Source organism: Eriocheir sinensis, chromosome 26 (assembly GCF_024679095.1).
Source record: "Eriocheir sinensis breed Jianghai 21 chromosome 26, ASM2467909v1, whole genome shotgun sequence".
NCBI classification, from domain to species: Eukaryota; Metazoa; Arthropoda; class Malacostraca; order Decapoda; family Varunidae; genus Eriocheir; species Eriocheir sinensis.
This window is the reverse complement of record NC_066534.1, coordinates 3,785,896-3,812,952: the sequence shown is the minus strand read 5'-3', so window position 1 is coordinate 3,812,952 and position 27,057 is coordinate 3,785,896. Positions and strand designations below refer to the sequence as shown.

The 27,057-nt window shown below is 42.0% G+C and overlaps 1 protein-coding gene across 1 annotated transcript in view; it reads left to right on the top strand.

The window, feature by feature from the left end:
• Positions 1–3,106: 3,106 nt before the first annotated feature.
• LOC127003710 (uncharacterized) overlaps positions 3,107–27,057 on the top strand; it is a 70,664-nt gene continuing 46,713 nt past the window's right edge. Inside the window, exons 1-2 of the mRNA XM_050870645.1 lie at positions 3,107–4,179; positions 21,895–22,095. Coding sequence (XP_050726602.1) covers positions 21,910–22,095 — 186 coding nt within the window. The 5' untranslated portion in view covers positions 3,107–4,179; positions 21,895–21,909. The remainder of the gene's footprint in view (positions 4,180–21,894; positions 22,096–27,057) is intronic.

Sequence of the window (27,057 nt, the reverse complement as noted above, 5' to 3'; positions counted from 1 at the left end):
TGTAGTGAGGAGGAGCAGATTGAATCCTCAGGGAATTCAAAGGGTAAGTTGTCGACACACCCAAATCACGCGTGAAACACTCGGGAACACGACAACACACTCGGAACACACGAAACACTCAGAAACCCAAGCATAAGCACGACTAAACACCCTCAAGTCACTCGCAAAAACACCGGAAACACAACAGCACACTCAAAACACTCTGAAACCCACGCAGAACACTCTGAAACAACCAAATCACACGCAAAAGCACTGGAAACACAACACACTTGAAACACTCTGAAACCCACGCAGAACACTCGAAAACAACCAAATCACACGCAAAAACACCGGAAACAAAACAGCACACTCAAAACACTCTGAAACCCACGCAGTACACTCAGAAGCAGCCAAATCACACGCAAAAACACCGGAAACACAACACACTTGAATCACTCTGAAACCCACGCAGAATACCCGGAAACAGCCAGATCACACGCAAAAACACCGGAAACACAAATCACAGAGGCAACCACAGGCAGACACACTCGCAGAAACCACAAGCGAACACACACCAAACACGTGTCGGGAAATCACAGGCAACACACAAAGTCCACAAGCGAGAACACACAAACGCACGTGAAAGCAAACGCAATCCCAAGAGCACGACGAAAACACAGGGCTGACAAGGTGTGAAGCGCGGGCAAGCGAGGTTGTGGAGCGCAGCGGGGCGAGGTCACGTCCTTCTCTCAGCAGAGGTCGGGTGTGAGAGAGAGAGAGAGAGAGAGAGAGAGAGAGAGAGAGAGAGAGAGAGCACACACACACCTTGCCTGCGCGAGGGAGGGGGGGATGATTTTACCTGTCGGTAGACTATATTTACCTTGGTCTACCCCATGTCTTCCCGCAGACCTTCGAGGAAAAATATGTTTATTTTCCAAATTTGGCGAGGCAAATAGTTACGGTTCAGTTAAAACAACCTGAGAAAATATTTTCCCTAATTGGAAAGTCGTATATTATAGTTGCAGCGAATATATTTGTCTTGTTTACAATAACAGCACGCGCCTTCAAAGTACAGAGAAACCGGCCAGCAGGCGGGAACCTTCGTGGCTCACATTCTCCAACGATCTATGGTTTTTCAAATTCTTTCTCATTTCAGTTAAGACATCTGTCTCTGAAAGTGCAAACAAAGGGTTTCTTAATAATTTACTGCATATAAATAACGATTAATAATGGAAAAAAATATGAAATAATAAATAATAACTGTTGAATGCGATGCTAGGCTATTTCGAATATTTGGCTACCCATGTTATTTATACATGCAACATCAAAATTCCTTATGTATAGACACTTGCAGAGTCGTATGTCACTTTATATTCCTTAATGAGATGAAATATGAGTATCTGATAGGCTATAGATCGTTCGAGTATGATCAAACTATACGGTTTGATATACAAATTGTTTCTTCGTGTCCTTGTATGGTATATTAGAGAAGTAAATCTTCTGTTTGCTGTTCATATACGATGGTTTGAGGATTTTTTGTATACACAAACATTCAAATGATCTTCACGCAATCACAAGCTCACAATGCGCAGGTGCCACATCAACGTTCATGAGTGGACAGACGGAATAAAACGGACAATATTATGGCTGTAATGGCACCATGGAGGTATTATACCTCCATGAATAGCACTGTGTGTTTGTATGTGTGTGCGTGCATTAGATCTGGTAGGTGAAAAGAAGGTTGCAGTGTGTGTATGTGCATTTACCTTCCCGAGCGACTTGTGGTAAGGATTGAAGGCACGGTCTGAGGCCGTGCCTACATTGTCGAAGGGAAAGTACGCGGCTCGACCTTCACAACTCTTGATACGGGCCTGTGTGACACTGACAACGAGGCAGAGGCGGAGGCGCAGAGGTGGTGGGCGGAGCTTGAGAGCCAGCCGGCGAATCAGAGAGGAGCGCGGCGCGGGGGTGAAAATCTATGCTACTTTTCGTGAATATGCTACGGGGCCGTGTGTGTGTGTGTGTGTGTGTGTGTGTGTGTGTGTTTACCTAGTTGTATTTACCTAGTTGTGAAATACAGGAAAAGAGCCGTACTATAGTCGGTCCAAATTAGCTTGGCCAATTTGCACCGAGAAGGCTCTCCCCCATTCTGGCTAAGCTCCGCCCCCCTTTCACCTGATTGGCTGTTGATGACATCATAGATTGTATCAAAGACACGTACCAAATATATATGATTGAGATAATCTAGCTTCTTTCATGATTAAAAAATATTCGAAACTTAATTGAATAACGAAACTCTACTTAAACAATCAATGACATCACTTAAGAAACAAAGTACAGTCATAATACTGCAAGTTTTCAAGGGAGAACGGGCCCTGCCAAACGAGCACTGAAGGCGATGATAGCAGGCTATCTATAAAGTAATGCACACTTTCCGTCATTATTTCCTACATAGCTCATTCACATAGGCATACCAAATATTATCACATAAAAAATATACTCTATAATAACTGAATACAGGTAGGAATCATTGTATTGAGGAATAAGCTATGTATCTGTGGCTTGGAGCGACGGGTAGGCTACATATGTACGCTCAGCGCAACAACCACAGATACGAAACTTAATTATTCCTCAATACAATGATTCCTACTTGTATGAAGCTACTGTAGAATATATTTTTTATGTCAACAGCCAATCAGGTGGAAGGGGGGCGGAGCTCAGCCAGAATAAGGGAGGAGCCTCTCGGTGCAAATTGGCCAAGCTAATTTGGACCGACTATAGGCTCGTGCTGTCCAGTCTCCATAACGCTTATTATCCAGTTTGGCTTTAAATTCATGAATCGTTTTTTGCACACACAGTCTCCTCGTCAAGTCCGTTCCATGTTATGCTTCTGTATGGAAAACTGTATTTCTTGACGTGTCGCTCTTCTTCAATTTCTTACCATTGCCTCTTGTCACGTACCACTAGATCTTCCCTGTCCAATTTCTCCAATCCCTCTTGTATCCTGTACAATATGCTATTAGGTCCCCTCTCTCTCTCCTTCTCTCCAGTGTTGTTAGTCCCATTTCCTCCAGTCTCTGTATGTGTGTGTGTGTGTGTGTGTGTGTGTGTGTGTGTGTGTGTGTTCTCTTATTCATCAAGTTCTTATTTATCAGTCTCTAAAATCACTGAAAAAGGGTTTATTGTATTTTACATTAGGTTCGTCGTCACCCCAAGTAAATAAACATTGCCTTCCACGAACACAGCTTTCCAAGCCCTCAGTGCTGACAGAACGACAACCAAAAACAACACCGGATAGCGACTACTACTGACGGGGCTCTAAAGGCTGTGGTCCCATAGCCTAACTAGCCCCATAAAAAACCCAAGAAGAAGAAGAAGCCCTCAAGTGCACGCAAACCTTCCTGCAGAAGTCGGGGCAACTCGACAGGATCTAACTCCCACCCTGTAACAGAACGGCCAACACAAAAGACAACACCTGATACCAACTACCACAGACGGGGCTCTAGAGGCTGTGACCCCACAGCCTAACTAGCCCCATAAAACACCCAAGAAGAAGAAAAAGTGTACGCAGATTTTCCTGCAGAAGTCGAAGCAACTCGACAGGATCCAATCCCTACCCTGATGACATCGACAGACTAACACCATCTGCTAGTATTTATCATTGACGAGGCTCTTGAGGCCGTGTTCCCACAGCATAACTAGCCCTCTAAAACACTCCAGAAGAAGAAAAGAAGAGGTTGGACGGCAACTCCCTCAGCCCCCTAAACTTCTGAAGAAACACAATCAGATTCATCATTTTTTGTAGCTTGGCTCACAAAATGTTGTTAGCATCACTTAACTAATTGAGGTGGCATAGGAGGAAACAAAAGCCAGATAGGGGGTATGCATGAGTAGCGATGCCGCCTTCAGCCAAGAAATATGAACTGCAAGACAATTGTCAGGCTGGATCCCAAGGACCTTCCAAACTAGAGGTTCAGAGTGTATGCTCACTTTGGAAGTCTGGTCCTACCATGCTTGGAATACTGCAGCCAACTCTGGTCTCCTCAAAAAGTGTCAGAAATACCTGAAATTGAGCTCCCCCAGATTACTTTTAACAGCAAAATTAAGTTCAACAGGATTCAGCACATGAACCACTGAGAGAGGCTTAAGGAACTGCAGCTGTATTTTCTTCAAGGACTGCAGGGAATACTACATCTTAAGGTAAAACTACAGAACAACTTCTCCCCCTCCACCACTCTAGCCTCCCCCTATCCCCAAAAACAAGCCTGGGGACCTGTGGGGAACTGTTTTTTTTGGGGGGGGGAAGGCAAAATCACTGAAAATGGGCTTCAAAAATTTCCCTAAAAAATCCCTAAAATAGGAAAAATTCCCTGGTCTCAAAAGTAAGGAAAGTTCCTAACGTATGCTCTTGTAATCTATTATAACATAACGTAGCAGCTGCTGCAACCGGTCTGTTGATGAGTGTCGGGCGTGTCATTGGATGGTCAGCGTAGTGGAATCCCCCCCCCCCCCCCCACACCACCCAAATCCGTCCCGTGCTGCGTAATTTTCAACGGCCCACACCTCATGCCGAATATATTTAAACTACCCCAACTGAACTTTACATAACCTAACCTCTAATAGGGGGGCTTTGCACCCTCTTGACCCTCCTCTTAACCACTGGACCCCCCCCACATTATGACCTCCTAGGGAAAAAGACCCTAGAAGTAGAGAAACTCTAGGGAAAGGTCAAGTTTCATTTATAATGGACAAAAATAATCATGCAATACTCAACGAGAGGGGAGGTGGGATTCAACAATCAACAATTACATATGGTACAATACTGACGGTTAATCCATCCACTTCTGCCAAGTTGATGCCAGATCATTGTTACCGAGTACTTTAGGGTACAAAATAAAACCGATTTATGACAGCTGTCATCCAGCCCTGACGCTCCTGCTGTCAACTGACCCGGGAGTGATCTACCGATTGCTACCTATAACCATGGCCTCCATTTTACTCAAATTTTGAGTTGTGTGCAGGGTTGGCAAAAACCAATGTTTAAAAAAAAAAAAAAATTTGTTTGGTTTAAACCATTTTTTTTTTTTTTTTGGTTTAACCAGTTTTTTTTTTTTTTTTTTTTTTTCTTTTCAGTATGTTTATTCCAGTAATTCTATCCGTATATACATATATGAGTTTGAAAAGGAATTATAGATAGATTTAGAGATGGATTTAGCAAAATATTCATTTGATCTTCATGCAATCTGTAAAAGAGGCAAAATGCAGCTTCTCTAACATGCTTTTTAATTGCAATGTTAAAGAGTAGTAAAACATGAATGACCTCTTCTAATTTTCCAGTTGCATGCTACAAAAACAGTTGTAAGAGAGAGGGGCACTTTCCTGTTTTTTATATATATATATATATATATATATATATATATATATATATATATATATATATATATATATATATATATATATATATATATATATATATATATATATATATATATATATATATATATATATATATATATATATATATATATATATATATATATATATATATATATATATATATATATATATATATATATATATATATATATATATATATATATATATATATATATATATATATATATATATATATATATATATATATATATATATATATAGATTGTTTAAAAAAAATCCTTTCCAACAATGCATACAGAAAAATACTGGTAGCTAAATTATGTGTAAATTCAAATGTAGTACAATACTTATTCATACTTATTGTTTTCTGAAACTTACTGAGCAAATGCATATAACATACTGTACTGCACTAAGCCACAAATGGTTTAAACCAAATGGTTTAAACCAATAAAAAAAACAGTGGTTTAAACCAACTAATAAAACCATTTTTTTTTTCTTTTGTGTGTATCTTTGTTAGTTTCATCAGTATTGTGGTTTTAACTATGTAAGATTGTAATTATGTACAGCAGGGTTGGCGGTTTAAACCAGAGGTGTCAAACTCAAAACCCTTGGAGGGCCAATTCATGCTCTGAAGTGCCGTCATGGTGGCCAACAAGGGTAGTAAATACATTGACAAGATTGAAGCTACCGTGATACCGCGGGCCATTTATGACTATCCCGTGGGCCATGAGTTTGACACCCCTGGTTTAAACCAAAAAAACAATCAATAAAACCAAAATTATGTTTTTGTGAATCTTTTTAGTTTCATCAGGTATTGAATAGAGATTTGAGTTTACCAACTGATGTTTTCTTCCTGGTGTTAGTAAAATGACTGTGCATAATAAAAAATAATAAAACCACATATAATCAAAACCACAATACCTGATGAAACTAAAAAAGATTCACAAAAAACACTGGTTTTATTGATTGTTTTTTTGGTTTAAACCAGGGGTGTCAAACTCATGGCCCACGGGATAGTCATAAATGGCCCGCGGTATCACGGTAGCTTCAATCTTGTCAATGTATTTACTACCCTTGTTGGCCACCATGACGGCACTTCAGAGCATGAATTGGCCCTCCAAGGGTTTTGAGTTTGACACCTCTGGTTTAAACTGCCAACCCTGCTGTACATAATTAAAATCTTACATATAGTTAAAACCACAATACTGATGAAACTAACAAAGATACACACAAAAGAAAAAAAATGGTTTTATTTGTTGGTTTAAACCACTGTTTTTTTATTGGTTTAAACCATTTGGTTTAAACCGTCAACCCTGGTTGTGCGTATTGAATAATGTCCGTTTTTTCTAACACATGCTTGTCACAACTTGATGCGACCATGAGGCACTGAACGCACCCCATGTCACACGCCTGTGTCACTGTTCGAATATGGTGGTATTGAAGGGTCATAAGGACTCGGTTTTGAGTCATTTGACGCCGCAATGTGACTTGCATTGATGAAAGTGATTTTCTGAACAACAAAAGCAAAGGATAACTAATGGAAGAGGCACATCTCTTTAAAAATACTGAAGGCATACCATCAGGGCTACAACAAGCAGGAGATTTCAGCTTAGATAGGGTATTCTCAATATTAAATATATCAAAACTAAATATATTAAATATAAGTGAATTGTCACAATGCTGTATTGGATAAGGATTCAATAAGTCAGCAGGAGAAAATACACTAGAGAATGCATCAACAAAAAGATCTGCCATGTCAGTTGTGTCAGCGCACCAGCCATTATCGCCATACAGCGGTCCAATAGTAGGACGCTGAACCTTCTTTCTACGAAGATAGGAGTGAAAACGTTTAACATCAGGATTTCCAGGAGAAACTAAAGATCTTTCATATTTAATAACAGATTGATGGACAGCATCTTTATATTGAACAGATATTGTCTTAAAAGAGTGCCACAACCTCAAGGCTATTGGGGAAGATCTGCGAAACTTCATACGAGCATCCTTATAATCAAGCCATAGGTACTTGGCGTTTATACTGTCTTATAGAATGAGGTATAGATTTTGCCCAAGGAGGTTTCCTGATTCCTGATGACTTATTAATAGGAAAAAATTGCTGAATGGTATTAAGCATTAAACTTTTAAATCTTAAATATGATTGTTCAGTATCTAAGCCAAGGAATTCATTATCCCAATCAAAATTCAAAATGTGATGGTTTATCAAGTTGTAGTTGCCTTTATAAAAGTCAAAGTTATTATTTACATTATTAATGCTTGGATTAAAAGAACTAAATAAATACTTGAACAAAACTGGAAAGTGGTCACAACCTGGAAAGGGGTCTATTAGATCGACATGAGAAATTCTGTCATCCTCAGATGTAAAGACCAAGTCAAGTATATTATTAGACCGAACATAAGTACACTTAGTAACCCACTGTATAAGACCCAAAGACGAAAACAGATTTAATAATCTAATATCAAGAGAGGAAGTGCAATAAGGAACCTCAGAGGACCAAACAACAGTAGGGAGATTAAAGTTGCCAACCAATATTAATTCTTTTCCAACACAGAAGGATTCCAGGTATGAAATAAGAGCAATATTATCTTCCAAAGAATTACTTGGAGGCCTGTAAACTACTAATACGGTAACGCCAAAATCAGGCAAAAATACCACGACAGTGTTCGGATGATCTGAATAAGTTTTCCCCACTTTAATATCATCTCGTATGTAAATCCCAACACTGTGAATTCTTAGATTTAAAGGAGAGTCATTTCTGAAAAATTTATAACCCAATATTCTGATAACTGGATCAGAAATATTACAAGTTAGCCATGTTTCACAAACACAACATACCCCAATATTGTGATTAGAGACTAACTCAACCAAAAATTTACTTTATTAATTAAACAATTAAGATTCAAAAGAACGAAATTAATGAAGAGATTATATACAAAAGAATTACCCAGATTATGCTGAGACGTAAGTTCTAAGCGAAGTTTTTTTTAGGGTTCCCATCTTTTGGACGTACATCAGGGTTAGAGGCAGAGGACACAACTGGCTGAGATGTGGGAGGAGTATGAGGGGACACATGACTGGGCAAAACAACAGAGGCTACGCTTCTGTTAGAAAGGTGCAGAGAACTAACTGGCTGGGTGTTCCGAATGGCCTAGGCAGAAGCCCACTTTCTCCTCAGCTCCTCCTGCTGGTTGTAGGTGAGGTCCCTAGAGATGAAAATATTTGAAAACTGACTCCCAGAAAGTTTACTGCACCTAGATAGTAACTCTTGCCTCACCCTGACGTTAGATATTTTGGCTTTCACCAAGGGAGCAGAGATCGGCACAATATCCACAAGTGTGATCGGTACAACTCTGTCCGGCCATAAATAAATTACAAGTGGATTAAATCTGTCCTGAATATCTTTCCCAAATGCAAGCCCTTTAATAATAATACTGTCCTTTCTTTTTTCCCTCTCACTCAACTCACGAACTTCTTTAATAACGGCCCGAATATCAGGGACCGCATCCCTGCCACTATCACTTGGGAAGACACCATCATTGACCATCTCATTGAATCTTAAATCAATAGATCTCACTGTGTTGCTGAGTCCTAAGATGGTATTAACCCTTTCACTACGGCTGTGCCAAAACAGCGCCCCGCGTCGTATCCGAGATCGCCGCTCATGCCAAATTTCAAATGTCACTATTGAATAGAACAAGTTTTCAGCCATAAACTCAACATAATCATCATGTATTATATATGAAAACATGCAGAATTAAATGGTGCACATAAAGAAACAAGTTAATTGATAATTTTGAGATGTAAGCATAAATATACAGAGATGAAATAACTCGTATACTGGCTAAAGCAAGCCAGGACGCAGTATCCGCGTCCTCGGATATGGTACAGCGCACGTAAGAACACAGTATACGCATCCTCGTGTTGAAGGGGATAAACATCTGGGTCATGCACTCCCTAAGTGACCCGAGTTCACCTTGATTCGCCTTACTGGTACCATTACCTGAAGCAGCAGGAGGAAGCAGTCTGCATTTAGTGCAAACAAACTTCACTCCCTTACCCTGGTGCTGCAGTACTACCTGGTTAACAAAATCAGAGGGAAGTCCAGTGCACAGCTGCAACCTATGACACCACTGACCACACTCGTCACAGGCAATGCCACCCTCCTCATCTTCCTTGACAGGGAAATGACAGGTGACACAGGGGAAAGGATGATGTACAGCCATCCACTAGTTTGTTTAGGTACAGGCATTAAGTCACTTAATTTTCTTACTGAGTGGAGTCATTTTACATGAAGTAGTGGTAAGTACTACTGTTATACACATTGTTATCCCGCGCAATTGGGCTATTTTTCAAGGGAGTGTTCGGGAAAAAATGGCAGTCGCGGGATGGCGTTTTTTGAGGCTGGAGTCCGCGGTATCACCTTCACCGACCTTGCTACACTGGTGGCTTTGTCCGCAGCCAAAATTTGTTTGATAAATGTGTTCGAATTGGGAATTGTTCGAACTGAAAGGCATTTGAATCACGAGGTACCACTGTATATATAAATAAGTAGCGGATGGTCGATAACCCGATTTTGTTATCGGCGATAAAGTTTCACGATAACGCCCAGCTATGGATCTATGACACTTTATCACTTTGTGAATGAGAAATAATGGCACAAAACTTAAATGTAAACAAGTACATTCAGACTGCACCAAATTTTTTTCACCAACATTGTAGTGCGAGATTGGAATAAGCTTCCACCTTCAGTGGTATAGTGCAACACAATTGACTCCTTTAAAAACAAGCTCAATTGACACTTCCTTCAACTTAATACTTACTAAAGTAGAAATACAAAATTTTGGAGGTATCTGATTAATGTAGAATCACTTAGGTTTAAGGACAGACCACCTTGTCTGGACCATATGAGGGGTATAGTGTAAAAGGGGCGACCAAACCAAATTAGGCGGTATTGAGTTTTTAACAGCTTCTGATAGCTGAATTCTTGCCGCATCATGTGAGGCAAGCTTAGGGAAAGACGACCTAAGAGGCAATGATTCATAAGGCTAAAGTTGCGTGATTTTTCTGTCAAACTCGCCTGGCATGGGGTGTGTAGTGTGTGGCAGTCTCTTTAAAAGAGACGAGCATCTTTGCCAATTTTTTCTATTAGATTTATAGAATGAGGTTACTTTTTTTACACTTTGGGTTATTTTTCTTTAACATAACCAAATATCCATTGATGAAAATTATCTTTAGTGACTTAAAACATCAAAACCAATCCATAAATAATCAAATACAAAAGGAAAGTGTCCCAAAACCTAGAATTTGTGAGCATGTACCTCCAACAATCTATGTTTTCACCCTGAAAGGAAGGCTAATTCTTGCTATCATAGTAATTTTCTTTATGTACAGTACCCTCTCGAGTTTCGTGCTATCCGAGTTTCACAATCCTCGAGTTTAGCGCTTAGTCCTAAATTCTTACCATCACGACTTTCGCGCATTACCGCCCCAAGTTTCGCATTGCTGTGACACTTATGGGTCATGTCTACCTACCGTTGGCGTCATGCGTGCTGCCTTAAAAGGCAGCGTCCAACCATTGGGGCTATGGGCAACCGCGGTTGCCCGTATGGCCAACCGGGAGCGAGTTGTTGGTTGTCCTTATGAATGGAAAATGGTTGTGAGTACGAGCGTGGGTACGTGGGTACCGAACGGCTGCATGTAAACAAACAGATGACGGCAGTGGCTGAGGAGTGAGGAGCAGTGGAAGATGGCCCATCAAGAGACTCGTAAAATGGACTGGCAGAACTGCTTTGCTTACTACTTGATTAACAAGAAAAGAGAACACCGCGTGCTGGGGAACCACAGTCCAAAAATCTTTTTATTAAGTCTATAAAAATTGTAGATCTCCCGGTGTTGTTTTCCTTTTCTTCTTCTTTTGACCTGTAATGCATGGCAGTGACGGTGAAAAGTAATAGTGAAAAATAGCAAAAGGGCATAGAAAAGCAAAATCAGGGAAAGAAAAGGACAGAAAACACCTAAGCTCAGGGTGAAGTGTTTAAGTGCACACTGTTAAGTAACTAAGTGCATGTTGTGAAGTATAAAAGTGTGGAGAAGGAGGACCTAAGAAGCGATACAAAGCATTACAGGTCAAAAGAAGAAGAAGGTCCACTACACTGGCCGGTGTTGCGAGAAATATCTCCCCGATGAAATTAGTCATTCTGCTGTCCACCACGCATGCGCGCTGTGGGAATACACAGCATTAAAAGTATTAATTTGCCTGGTTTTCTTCTAGTCTGTTCGTTTGTGGTCTTTGTGAGCTCTGAGGGAAATATGGAAACAGTAAACAAGTTGAACCTCTCTGTGAGCTATTTTGCAGCGGCGGCAGCGGTTTACGTTCAATAGGCATTGAAAAGTCAATCATGATATTAGTGATTTCATGATTTTTAACAGAAAGATTTAGCAGATTATTTCATAACACAGAAAACTACCAGAAAAATATAGCTTTGTCCAACTGTCCCACGGGTGACCGCGAGCGACCGCCCTTACTTTAGCAGACGACACCACGTGGATCACAATTCACAACCGTGTAATGAGAACTGCCAGCCAATTGTAAGGCAGCCGCCTTCAACTGTGGCATAAAAACGAACTGCTCTTACTTCCTATTTTTTGCCTATTAACAAGGTACATATTTTGAGATAACAAGGGAGTAAAGTCAAAAAAATTGTGATAACAAGGGAGTAAAGTCGGAAAAAGTAATTATTTTCCACGAGTCAGAACCAATAAGCGCTTTTACATGGATTTCAATACCTCGAGTTTCGCGATCCTCGAGTTTAGCGCCATACCTTCGGAATGAAGCAAGCGCGAAACTCGAGAGGGTACTTTAGTTGAATGGCTGATTTTCATTAACACATAAAACGCTGAAATCCACGAATAAATAGCAGAGTTACAGACAATTTTAAAGACTTTTCTTTAAACGTGATTTTCTCAAAACTATAAAAATGGCAGGTCGCCCCTTTTACACTATACGCCTCATATGGTCTGTGTGGTTTGAATTTCCATGTAAATCTCTCTCTCTCTCTCTCTCTCTCTCTCTCTCTCTCTCTCTCTCTCTCTCTCTCTCTCTCTCTCTCTCTCTCTCTCATTCACACCCGACCTCTGCTTCATTCACACCCGACCTCTGCTGAGAGAAGGTCGTGACCTCACCCCGCTGCGCCCCACAACATCGCTTGCCCTGTGTTTTCGTCGTGCTCTTGGGCGTTTATGTGTTCTCGCTTGTGGACCTTGTGTGTTGCCTGTGATTTCCCGACACGTGTTTGGGTGTGTTCGCTTGTGGTTTCTGCCTGTGGTTGCCTCTGTGATATGTGTTTCCGGTGTTTTTGCGTGTGATCTGGCCGTCTCCGGGTGTTCTGCGTGGGTTTCAGAGTGATTCAAGTGTGTTGTGTTTTCGGTGTTTTTGCGTGTGATCTGGCTGTTTCCGGGTGTTCTGCGTGGGTTTCAGAGTGATTCAAGTGTGTTGTGTTTCCGGTGTTTTTGCGTGTGATCTGGCTGTTTCCGGGTGTTCTGCGTGGGTTTCAGAGTGATTCAAGTGTGTTGTGTTTCCGGTGTTTTTGCGTGTGATCTGGCTGTTTCCGGGTGTTCTGCGTGGGTTTCAGAGTGATTCAAGTGTGTTGTGTTTCGGTGTTGTGCGTGTGATCTGGCTGTCTCCGGGTGTTCTGCGTGGGTTTCAGAGTGATTCAAGTGTGTTGTGTTTCCGGTGTTTTTGCGTGTGATCTGGCTGTTTCCGGGTGTTCTGCGTGGGTTTCAGAGTGATTCAAGTGTGTTGTGTTTCCGGTGTTTTTGCGTGTGATCTGGCTGTTTCCGGGTGTTCTCGTGGGTTTCAGAGTGATTCAAGTGTGTTGTGTTTCGGTGTTTTTGCGTGTGATTTGGCTGCTTCTAAGTGTACTGCGTGGGTTTCAGAGCGTTTTGAGTGTGCTGTTTTGTTTCCGGTGTTTCTGCGTGTGATTTGGCTGTTTCGGTGTTCTGCGTTTGAGTGTGTTGTGTTTCCAGTGCTTTTACGTGTGATTTGGATGTTTATAGTGCTCTGCGTGGGTTTCAGAGTGTTTTGAGTGTGCTGTTGTACTTCCGGTGTTTTTATGAGTGACTTGAGGGTGTTTAGTCGTGCTTGTGCTTGGGTTTCTGAGTGTTTCGTGTGTCCCAGTGTGACTTTGTGTTCCCGAGTGTCTCAGCGTGATTTGGGTGTGTCGACAACCCACCCTTTGAATTCCCTGAGATTCAATCTGCTCCTCCTCATTACACCCTCTTTAAATCCCTAGAGGATTAACACTTCCTACACCCTTTCCCTCACCTCACCTAAGCCCCCCACCCTCGCTCACCTCACATCCCTTTGCTCCTCATCATCCCCTAGAGTATTAGCCCTTCCTACTCCTCCCTCACCTCCACATATTTCTAAGCCCTCCCCCCCTCACTCACCTTACCTCACATCCTATTTACCCATCCCTTCACCCACCTTACCTCGCCTCTTTCTTAACCTTTCTTGTTCTCACACACCTCACTCACCTCACATCCCTTCCTACTCCTCCTCTCTCCCACTTACCTCCTTTCCCAAACTCCCTCTCACTCATCTCACCTATTTCCTAACCCTCCTTGATCTCACACACCTCACTCACCGCCTCCCTTTCCCCCTCTTTACTCACCTCACATCCCTTCCTACTCCTCCTCTCCCACCTCACCTATTTCCTAACCCTCCTTGATCTCACACCTCACTCACCGCCTATCATTCCCCATCTTTACTCAACTCACATCCCTTCCTACTCATCCTCTCTCACAACTCACCTATTTCCTAACCCTCCTTGATCTCACACACCTCACTCACCGCCTCCCTTTCCCCCTCTTTACTCACCTCACATCCCTTCCTACTCCTCCTCTCTCCCACCTCACCTATTTCCTAACCCTCCTTGATCTCACACCTCTCTTTCCCCCTCTTTACTCACCTCACATCCCTTCCTACTCCTCTCTCTCACTTTTCCTCCATTACTAAACTACCTCTCACACCTCACCCCTTTCCTAATCCCCTTCACTCTGTGTTTTACCTCTTTCATTTCAGCTAAGATGGCGCCTAAGAAGTGCAGTACTTGTAGCAGTAGCTTCTCAGCTCACTTTTACAGGGCGTTCTGCTGTCTGTCGACTGTGTCTGTCCAGGCAGCATCTCGAGACAAGACTGCAGGAGCAGGAAGAGAAGATGGAAGAAGGCCAGAATAAAATAATAGAGCTTTCTCTCACCAGGCAGCATCTCGAGACCAGACTGCAGGAGCAAGAAGAGAAGATGGAAGCAGGTCAGAATAAAATAATAGAGCTTTCTCGCACTGTTGCCTCCTTGCAGGAATTCATCCAGGCTAACGTTGCTGTGGTGCCAAACCCTTCTCCAACCGCCCCCTTGCCCTCAGCGGTACCGTCGACACCAGCGGACAACACCACGCAACAAGAGGATGCTAGTGGCACCGACCATGATGGCTTCACCGTCGTGAATGGAGGAGCCAAACCAGCCAGACAAGCGATTTATCCTGTTCATTGCTTCAACAGGTTTGCCATTCTGGAGGAGGAGGACGAGCAGGAGAGCACCTTCCTGGTGGGTGACTCCATGATTCGCCAGCAGGTCGTTGAGTTCTGCGGCAGAGTTCCTCGTCGAAGACGGAACTATTGCTATCCTGGTGCTGGGATCGACGACATAACTGCTGCTCTTGAGGAGATCTCCCCCCAGGCTACTAATGATTCACTGTTTGTTATTCACACAGGTATGAACGACGTCACCACGACCCGGTCTGAGGAACTCCTGGAGAAGTACCGTAGGCTCATCCAGCAGTATAAGACTAAATCCCTAACATTTTGATTTCAGGAGTTCTACCACGGACTTGGGCGGAGAGCGACTTTTCAGTAAGGCCTTCAGCCTAAACAACCGCTTACAGACTCTTTGTAGGGAGCTTGACGTGGAGTTCCTAAACGCATGGGACAATTTCTATGGGCAAAATGAGCTCTTCCACAGGGACGGATTGCACCTTTCTCCCATCGGGCAGCCAGACTCGGAAGGCTCCTCAGCGAAGCAGTGCGTGTCATCCGAACAAAAACGAGTCACGGCCACGTCCCTCCACCCACCCGTGTAAATAGACGCCGTGCATCGCGACAAACCCGTAACCGTGATCCCGCAAGTACCACCACCTCTATTACTAAGCCTCTAGATAACTTAAAATCCTTAGTTTCAATGCGCGTAGCCTAAGAAACAAATTTGATGAACTGAGATGTCTTGCTTTAACAGAAAATTTTGACATAATTGCTATAACCGAAACATTTATCGACACCACAAATATTGATTTAAGTTCGAATACAACATAGATGGCTACAGACTCTTCAACAAAGATCGTGTAAACCGTAGAGGTGGTGGCGTCGCCCTTTATGTCAAAAAGCTATTTGCAACCCACTGACAAAACACCGGAAACAGTAACGTTGAACATTTGTGCGTGCGAGTAAACATTGCAAAAGTCAACTTAAATATATCTGTCACCTACAGACCTCCCGGGCAATCACTCGATGACGACCTTGAAATGTACAGCGTCTTAAGGCAGTCGCTAATAACAGCGACTCACTGATATTAGGAGACTTTAACCTCCCCATATCGACTGGGCGACACTGTCAGGTACAGAAGGCGAGTCACATAGAATGATCAATTTCTAGAAGAAAATTATCTAAGCCAAATGGTTTCTGAGCCAACTCGACAAAATAATATACTCGACCTTGTTATAACGACCCAAGATAACCTAATCAGTAGTGTCACGGTAGGAGAACACCTCGGTTCTTGCGATCATAAATTAGTGCGCGTCGACATTAAAGCTCAATCATCAGTGACTGAAAATAAAGTAAAGGTGCCCAATTTCAAAAGAGCTAACTTCGTAGAAATCCGACAAAACTAACAGAAATACAACTATCAGATGACGGCAACGTAGAGGAAGCCTGGCTAAGCCTTAAAATCACTTACTCACTCAGCAGAACACATTCGTCCCCTTGTGCGGAAGCGAATTAACACTAATAAAAGCCCACCGTGGTTTAATAGCGAAATTAAACAATCAGTCAATGAGAGAAAATTGTTTTACAGGTTAAAGAAAGAACAAAGCACGCCCGAAAACATTAGACTTTATAATGATGCCAGGCGACGAGTAAAAGACTAGTAGGTCAGGCAAAGCGTAGATACGAAGAAAATATTGCAGCCAACTGTAAAAATAATCCGAAATCTTTCTTCAGTTACATAAACAACAGAAAGGCGATCAAAAGTGGTATTGGACCTTTAACAAACAGCGACGGTGCACTAGTGATTGACAGCCAACACATTGCAAACCTCTTAAACAATTACTTTTCCTCGGTGTTTAATACTAACAGTCTTCCTCTCGCTACCACCAACACCAGTACTATTGTAAATCTCGAGCATGCATTGCCTAATTTTGAAATAACAACCGATGAAGTCCTTAAAGCTCTCCATTCACTTAAAACAAATAAAAGTCCTGGACCTGACAAAGTATATCCAACTCTGCTGAAAGAAACAAAGAGCGAAATACTCTCCTCCCTCACAACCGTATTCAATATGTCCTTGCGACAAGGCATCGTCCCTTCAGATTGGAAAAAGGCTAACGTGACACCGATTTTCAAGAAAGGAGACAAAAAAGTACCAGGTAATTACAGGCCCATTAGTCTAACTTCGGTTGTAGGTAAGCTACTTGAGGGCATAATTAGAGACAAAATTGTGAATTACCTTGAAAGCCACTCATTGATTGGGGACTCACAACATGGCTTCCGAAACAAAAGATCCTGCCTATCAAACCTATTAACCTTTTATAACGACCTCTTCACTGTTTATGACGTAACCAAATCACTGGACGTAGTCTATCTTGATTTCCAGAAAGCGTTTGATAAAGTCCCGCATCATAAATTACTTTACAAATTAAAGCAAATAGGTATTGACGGTCAAGTAAACCAATGGATCGCGAATTGGTTGAGCAACAGACAACAAAGAGTAGTGATTGACGGATTTAACTCAGAGTGGGCGCCTGTCACTAGTGGCGTCCCTCAGGGCTCGGTCCTTGGCCCAGTGCTCTTCATTATTTACATCAACGACGTGGATGTTGGACTCAATAACCACATTAGTAAATTTGCAGACGACACAAAGATTGGCAACTCGGTTCTCACTGACGAAGACAGGCAAAGCCTCCAAGAGGATTTGCACAAAATTTCAGCTTGGTCGGATAGATGGGAGATGCCCTTTAACGTAGACAAGTGCCAGGTCCTTCAAGTTGGAACGAGGAATAAGAAGTTCTAATACGAAATGCGCGGCGTTAAACTCAAAAGCGTTCAATGCGTCAAAGACTTGGGGGTCAAAATCGCGTCAAACCTCAAATTCTCACAGCAATGCATCGATGCAGCAAATAAAGCGAACAGAATGTTGGGCTTCATTAAAAGAAACTTTGTATTCAAGAATAAAGATGTAATACTCCCGCTCTACAACAGTTTAGTCAGACCACACTTGGAATATGCGGTACAGTTTTGGTCTCCCCACCATGCAAAGGATATAGCTAAATTAGAAGGTGTTCAGCGTCGAGCAACGAAAATGATCCCTTCCTTGCGCAACAAATCCTACGAAGAAAGGCTTTCTACCCTTAACATGTTCTCTCTTGAGAAACGTCGCCTCCGAGGAAAACTGATCGAATGTTTTAAAATACTTAATGGTTTCACGAATGTAGACAGATCAACATTGTTTATGATCGATGACACTTTGCGCACGAGGAATAATGGCGTAAAACTCAGATGTAGACAAGTAAATTCAGACTGCACCAAATTTTTCTTCACCAACGTTGTAGTGCGAGAATGGAATAAGCTTCCACCGTCAGTGGTCCAGTGTAACACGATTGACTCCTTCAAAAATAAGCTCGACCGTCACTTCCTTCAACTTAATATCAACTAGAGTAGAAATGCAACGTTTTGGAGTCTTCTGATTAATGTAAAATCACTTAGGTTTAAGGACAGACCACCAAGTCTGGACCATGGGGTCTGTGTGGTCTGATTTTCTATGTAATTCTATGTAATTCTCTCTCTCTCTCTCTCTCTCTCTCTCTCTCTCTCTCTCTCTCTCTCTCTCTCTCTCTCTCTCTCTCTCTCTCTCTCTCTCTCTCTCTCTCTCTCTCTCTCTCTCTCTCTCTCTCTCTCTCTCTCTCTCTCTCTCTCTCTCTCTCTCTCTCTCTCAGTAAAAACTGAAGAACACTACAGGGCCCCTTGGAGCAAAAGTAAACTGCACATGTGAAAATGGTTAAAGAATTACAAATAACAGGCTTATGGCTGATGTGTGTTGAGAGTTATATTGAGAGATATATTAAGTGGTTGGCGACTCGACACAGCTTTCTGCCGTCTCTCTTATCCTCCGTCAGTGTGTGTGTGTGTTTTCTCACTGGCTTCCGGTCCACACGCCTCTTTTAGGCGACAAACATTTGATTAAACTAGAGTTGCCGACGGTGGAGTGATAGTGAGTAAGGGGCTTTATGAAATGTAGGGAAAGCAGTCTGGTGAGATGTGGGACTTAGGCTGGTAGACCTGCAGTGGCGAGGTGTGTTATACTTGGTTTATTCTTAATTCAAAATCTCTACTGAAAACTTTATATTTCATCTTGCTAAATCAGCTTCCTCGAGTTTGGGGTTCTGTATCATCTCTACCAGTTTTTTCCCTCTCCCAGATGCTATCCATGTACAAGGGCTTGTCTGCCATCATATGGATTATGTCTATGTGTGTGTGAGGTGGGGGTAGGGGGGTCCCCATCCACACACAGCTCTTTTGGACTGAATAGAGTCAAATACTTTTCATCTAATCTGCTTCCCTCCTCCTACTGACAGTCTTCTTTTCAGTTCAGCTGCAGTGTTGCCTCTCTATCTTGTATTGATATGGATCAAGGCAAGGCTTAGAGATAGGAAGCAGAGAGTGCTAATTAATGATGAAAAGTCTGACTGGGGCTGGTTTACGAGTGGAGTCCTACGGGTTGGTACTGGGTCCACTGCTTTTTATAATTTATGTCAACGGTTTGGACACAGGATTTAGTAGTGATGTTATTAAGCTCACAGATGATACCAAGATCTGTAGAGTAATTAAATCAGACCATAACGCTAGCGTTTTCCAGGATGAGTTAGACAGTCTATATGATTGGGCAGGGAAGTGGCAGATGGAATTCAATGTCAGGAAGCATAGTATTTTGAGTGTAGGTGTAAATAGCTCCTCACACAATTGTTCCTTAAATTACACTCTTCTAAGCAGGTCCTGGTGTGAGAGGGACTTAGAAGTCTTAGTGAGCTCCAACCTCCATCCTAAGGCTCATTGCATTCAGGCCAGGAATCGTGCAAACAGGGTAGCCTATTGCATTTAATTTCAAGGAGCGTAAGCAATTTCTTACCTAGATTTCTAACCTGGATGGGGTCAAGCCCCATCCAAAAACTAAGCAATGTCTCCAACCAGAACTACAGCTGATGATTTTCATGAAGATGGTCTGATGGTTGGCTACTATGACATTGCAAGATGGCACAGACTACTACTATTTTCAAGACATCCACACAGGAAACTACCATTGGTGACTTGTTGGCAATTATAGGCAGCCAACAAAGCAGCAAAACAGTCAACTACAACAATCTAAACAAGACACCCAAAAGTACAACCAAACAACATGAACTAAATAATCAAACTCGTATAAGATTTGACCAAGATGAATGTCCAGCTGTTGTTTGAAGGCATTCACCAAAATGACAGACAGCAGATTTCAGCAAGCTGTTCCAGATGTTAATTGCCCTCAGTGAGAAGAAGCGAGCTCTCACCTCAGTGTTACGGGGGACAAAAAGCTTATTGGAGTGACCTCTAGTGGCCCTATTATGATAGAAGCAACAGAAGGGCTGAAGTCATCCTCAAGCTTTAGTTTGTCTAACTGAGTTTGACCTCATCTTGATTATGCAGTTCAATTTTGGTCACCAGATAATAAAATGGATATCAAGATGTTAGAATCTGTACAGAGGAGGATGACAAAAAATTATTCATGGGATGAGACATTTACCATATGAGGATAGACTTAATTATTTCAATCTGCATTCTCTAGAGAGGCGAAGGTTATGAAGAGATTTGAGTCTTTAAATGGATGAAGGGCTTTAATAAGGGGGATGTTAATAGGGTTTTGGTTGTAAAAGAGCCGTGTAGGACACACAGCAATGGGTTTAAGTTAGATAAATTCAGATTCAACAAAGACATAGGATTGGTTTATCAATAGAATCGTTGATGAGTGGAACAGGCTTGGCAGTCATGTTGTGAGTACCAATGCCATAGATACTTTCAAGAAGAGGTTGAATAAATTTGTGGATAGTGAGATAAGGTGGGGTTAGGCTTACAGGAGCTTTATATAGGCCAACCTGCCTCTTGCAGACTCCTCATGTTCTTATGTTCCAACTGCTCTTTTGAGCTTGCTAATTGCATGCATCCACCCCACTAGCGGCTCTGCTGCACTCGGCATTCTGCTCTAGCTCATCCGTATACTTTCCAAAGCGTTTATGCAAGAGTTAATCTACATATTTATCTTTTCATCCCATTTGCTCCCTTTCCCTTTCCCTTCCCTTTTGTAAACTCTGGACCCCTCATCCTTTGTCTGTATTTTCTCATGCCTCCAAACTGAATACTTTCAAGAGGGAGTATGAAGACACCTCTTCCAATGATTCTAACACTCTCACTGTCCACTATGTGTACAGTCAGTGCTTGCAGGCCATTTGTTTCTTTCTTTTTTCCTTGATCTGCCTCCTTTACTGAAAAAAAATGCTGAGCTTAAGTCATCAGGACTTTGTTGAGACAATCACACGAGGCAACAAGGCCTGAGAAAGGGGTCCGAGGGGTGGGGAAGCATTTGTGCCAACTTGTTTCTTCTGCCATCACACCAGCTGTGTCACTTCACTTAGCATCACCTTCTTAATTAGTGTTTAGTTATTTTTTGTTTGGATTGTGTGGATTCAGATATGGGAGGGTATCCTCTAGGCCAGGGCTACTCAACCATTATGAGCAAAGGTCCAGTTAGACAAGTACAAATGTATGCAGAGATCCGATTAAATATTGTAGCTGGACCCCAGCTCCAGGAGTAGCAAAATATAATTTTACATTATGAAAGTCCTAGCGATGGATTCTTGCAAGTGTATTTCCTTGACTGATTGTAGGGCCTACAGTCAGGCAAGGAAATATACTTGCAAGAATCTATCACTACCAGGACCATGTAAATCAGTTATATTTTTCTACTGCTGGAACTTGGGGTCCAGTTACAACACTCATAAGGTCCGGATTCGGACCGCGGGCCGCCAGTTGAGTAGCCCTGCTCTAGGCTCACATTTTGAATGCAAATTTTTTGGGTCATCTTACTGTATATCTGTATGCAAATGTAGAATTTCATTGTTAATGTTTGGTTTTTCTCTTTTTCCATGTTTCAGATAAATCCTGACAAGATGGTTCTCTATGAAGATGATACTTATGCTATTTTACCGTCTCACATCAGGCCACGCAAAATCCAGCCTGGGAAACGAACCATTTTGGTAACAGTTTTATTATCTATTATGCTGTTGATGTCACAGCTTTTCCGAGCTCTTCAGCTAAATCATCCACCACAACTTATAACTACTCATATAATGGAGGTAAGAATCAGCAGAAGTTTAATTTATTTTTCAAATATAGTATTCATCTTTATACTCGGCAACCTCAGTGTTGCTGCATGTTCCAACCTTGGGCGTATCACTGTCGCAATTAATTTCTTCATCATTTCCTCATCCCAATATTGAAAAAAAACTTTTATGTTACTCACCAGGTTGTATGTTTCACCTACAATTCTGTGTATGTGTTTCTCTGGTGACAAACTATCTGATACAGTTAATCCCTGATCCTTTTCCATTGATGTTTTTTATTGCTTTCATTTCCTATTGTAAAGTTACCTGAAATTCTCTTTTTACTTTTTCCAAATCCCATCACACTGCATTATCTGGTGTTAAATTCCATTTCCCAGCTATGACTCCACTTTCATATCCTGTCCAGGTCCTGTTGAAGTGCTTGACAATCCTCTTCACTTCCAGTCCTCTGTAATAAATTGGCATCATCAGCAAGCAAACTCACGTAACTGTTTACTCCCTCTGTCATGTCGTTGAAATATATAGCAAACATGACTGGGGTCAGCACAGACCCTTGTGGAACTTCACTGATCACTCCTCCACTAGGACCTCACATCTCTGATCACTGACCTCATTTCCCTGTCCTTCAAAGAATCCTTCATCCATCTCAAAAATCCTCTTCTCAGTCTTCTGATGTTCTCTCTCCCACTCCATCTCTGTCTCCTATGTGGCACCTTATTAAATGCTTTCTCTAAATCCAAGTAAATTCTGTCAGCTGAACCATTCCTTTCCTCTACTATGTTTGTCACTCGTGAGTAAAAACTCATCAAATTTGTTGTACAAGGTCTTCCTTTTCAAAAGCCAAACTGGTTGTCCATCAATCTGCTGTTTTCCTCCAGGTAATTCATCTACTTAGCGTTGATTTGTTTTTCACAGATCTTAGCTACCGTACTTCTCAAAGAAACTGGTCTATAATTGCAAGGGTCTTCCTGGCATCCTCCTTTATATAATAGTACAAGTATGTCTGTTCTTTTCCAGTCTACAGGGACCTTGCCCTCTGCTAGTGAACTGACATTGGATCTTATCACTCCCTCAGAACTCTGACACACCATCCTGTCACAGTGCTTTTCTCACCTCCAGATCTTCCATTATTTCTCTCACTTCTTGTACTGTAACTTGTATTCCTTCCATGTAGTCTATATTTTCTTCTCTTCCTTCATGTCCACAAAAGTCATTCTCCATCATTAACACTGCCTGAAAACAACCATTCATAGCTTCTACCATTGCTGCCGCATCCTCATTTAGTTTGCTTATTCCTTCTCTATTTTTCAGCTTGCTGTTAACATATATACAAAATGGATTAGACTGGCCTTTACAATTTTCTATTATATTCCTCTCATAGTTCCTCTGTTCCTCTCTTCATATTCTAATGTATTAATTTCTAACTTGTTTGTCCTGTCTTTTCTTTCTTATCCACCTATTCCATGCTACATCTCTTTCTCCCATCGTTATTTCACGCCTTAATCCCTCATTGTAAATTTTTGAGTAAAGACAGCCACTAACTTCACTCCTCTAGCTCTGTAGAACTTACTCCAGCCCGCTTCTTCAAAATTCTTTCTTAGTTGTGCAAAATTCGCCTTGCTGTAATTGTATCTCCCAATTCTATGGTCTATTCCTCACTTCTCTTCTATCATTCATTGTAAAATGACATTTTCAGACATAAAATGTATTTTTTCACTTACCTGCTTCTTATATTAGCATTTACAATGCTCCCCTACTACCAGTGGTGGGCACCGCTAACCGAAAAGTTAGCTTCGCTAACTGGTAATCCAATAACTAAAAAGTTAGGTTCGCTCATGTTAAACAGCTAAACTGATAAAGAAATCAGAGGAAGCTAACGCTAACCACTAAGTTTTTTTATATGGATATAGCTTCAGTTTAGTATTTTGGCTCTAAAACCCTTAAAAACAGACCTAGTGACCGTTAACCCTTTCCTTGCGCGCGGTGTGGATGCGACTATCCCCTCAGGCGCAGTCGGGCAGCTCAATGGGGGGTTTCTTTTAACCTCTGTATCTCAAAAACTATTCATCACAGCTAAAAAACAAAAACACCATTCGAAAGAGGCGGTCCAGATCTATAGAAGTTGGTTATGTATGCCTCTCTTGTGAACGTACATGCACGTTCAGGGAGTGTTGAATGTTAACACTTACGTCGGTGCGTGCGGGATGATCAGCCACATTGAGGGAACTGCGGACATCTCTCCTTCAGATTCTGGCAAGGGAGCATTGCCAACTGTAATATTTACAACTATTTGGTCAAAGAATCAGTCAGGTGATAGGTGAAGCTATGCAAAAATGCCGCTATACTGGGCAAGAACATCCACCAGTTACTCGTCCGTACATTTGCCATGCTGGGCTGATGTGATTTTCCACCAAATTTAGTGAAGAACCCACTCAATTGGCAATCCTGTGTTGTGAAAATTAGTGTTGGAACACTCTCATACGCGGGAGATTTGAGTGTGGGTGGAGCTCGCAGCAAGCGTTTAGCACCACAAGCAAATACGCCTAATGCTCGCTGCGAGCGTTTAGCAATGAAAGGGTTAATGATGGTCTCCTTGGTGTGGCACATGACACACCGGAAGGGCAAGACAAGAAGAGAAGAGAAAGAAGCCTCCAGCTTATCCTAAAGCCGTATATTTTACCCAAGGTATCCCGCAAATTTATGCATTTTTTACTTTTTTCCATAACTGACACTCTATTGAATTCTTGTTATTAAATCCTGAGTTCAGAGTTGGAAATGGAAGATGCATTACCTTAAAATACCAAAAACTTTCCCCTAATAATTGTCTAATTACCCTACTTTAAGGCATAATTTACCCAAAAGTGGAAGCCCTGGAATTATTGCGCCATGTGACTCAACTGGTGCTGTGTTTGCCCACAACGGACAAGAACAAACCTGCATGGGTTTTTTAGTTGACAAAGTTAGCGGAGGAGGAACTACATTTAGCGGAAGCTAATTGGTCTGCTAACTGTTTCCAGAGTTAGCAAAAACGCTAATCAGCTAACGAAAAAGTTAGCTTCACTATTTAGTGCTTAGTGGATAAGCAGATCCGTGCCTAACACTGCCTTCTACCCAGCTGTCTAATCCCACATTCAAAAGAATTTCTGTCGTATTCCACCCTTGGCAACCTCTGGCAACTATGGCAACCCTGCCTTCCTCCACAGTGACCGTCATTCTTTCTTGAAACAATGGTAAGTAGCGGGGAGGATGGGTGGGTAATGTATATAAGAAGCAGGTAAGTGAAGAAATACATTTTATGTCTGAAAATGTCATTTGTTTCACATAAAACCTGCTTCTTATATTAGCAGATTCCCACATTATAGGAGGTGGGTCATGCCATAGGTGTGGAATACAACAAAGGTTGAATGGTTCACATTATAAACTCTACTTAGTCCCACCACTGTTTAGGATCCAGAGATATGAGTGTTTCAAAGAGACTGTGTCCTGGCTTCAGGTAGGGACTTCTGATCTCCTCCGGGATGTCATCGATGAATCTTGAGTACTGGTACCCATTGAAGTTCCGTTGAGAGTTTCCTTGTTAACCCCTTTTTTTTTTTTTTTTACATCAAAGGAGTCAGTTCAAGGGCATAAAAAAAAAGGAAACAAATATGAAAAAAAGCCTGCTACTCACTGCTCCTAAAAAGAATTAGAGGAGAGGCCGAAAGATAGGTCAGTTTCGGGAGGAGAGGTGTCCTGATACTCTCCTCTTGAAACAAGTCGTAGGCAGGAGAAAACACAGATGAAGGAAGTTTGTTCCAGAGTTTACCAGCGTGAGGGATGAAAGAGTGAAGATGCTGGTTAACTCTTGCGTGAGGGATTTGAACAGTAAAGGGATGAGCTTGAGTAGAAAGTCGTGTGCAGCGGGGCCGCGGGAGAGGAGGAGGCATGCAGTTAGTAAGTTCAGAAGAGTAGTCAGCATGAAAATATCGATAGAAGATAGAAATAGAGGCAACATGGCGGTGAAATTTAAGAGGTAGAAAACTATAAGTAAGAGGAGAAGAGCTGATGAGACGAAGAGCCTTAGACTCCACTCTGTCCAGAAGAGCTGTGTGAGTGGGGTCCCCCCACACATGAGATGCATACTCCATACGAGGGCGGACAAGGCCACTGTAAATGGATAGCAGCTGTGCGGTGGAGAAGACCTGGTGGAAACGGTACAGAATGCCCAGTCTCAAGGAAGCTGATTTAGTAAGAGAAGAGATATTAAGTTTCCAGTTGAGATTTTGAGTTAAGGATAGACCGAGGATGTTTGGTGTTAAAGAAGGTGATAGCTGAATGTTCTCAAAGAATAGGGGATAGGTGTTTGGAAGATTGTGTCGAGTGGACAGGTGGAGAAAGTGTTTTTACGGCGTTGAAGGACACCAGGTTCTTTTTGCCCCAATCGGAAATAATAGTTAAGTCTGAGGCTGAGCGTTCTGCTGCCTCCAGCCTGGAATCATTTAGTTCCTGTTGGGTGGGTCTTCTACTAAAATAAGTTGAGTAATGCAGAGTAGAGTCATCGGCGTAAGAATGGATAGGACAGTTCGTTTTGGAAAGAAGATCATCAATGAACAACAGAAAGAGAGTGGGAGATAGGACAGAACCCTGTGGAACACCACTATTAATAGGTTTAGGGGAAGAACAGTGACCGTCTACCACAGCAGAAATACAGCGGTCAGAGAGGAAACTTGAGATAAAGGTACAGAGAGAAGGATAGAAACCATAGGATGGTAGTTTGGAAAGCAAAGATTTGTGCCAGACCCTATCAAAGGCTTTTGATATGTCCAGTGCAATAGCAAAGGTTTCACCGAAACGGCTAAGAGAGGATGATCAAGAGTCAGTTAGGAAGACAAGGAGATCACCAGTAGAACGCCCCTTGCGGAACCCATACTGGCGATCAGATAGAAGGTCAGAAGTGGAGAGGTGCTTTTGAATCTTCAGGTTAAGGATTGATTC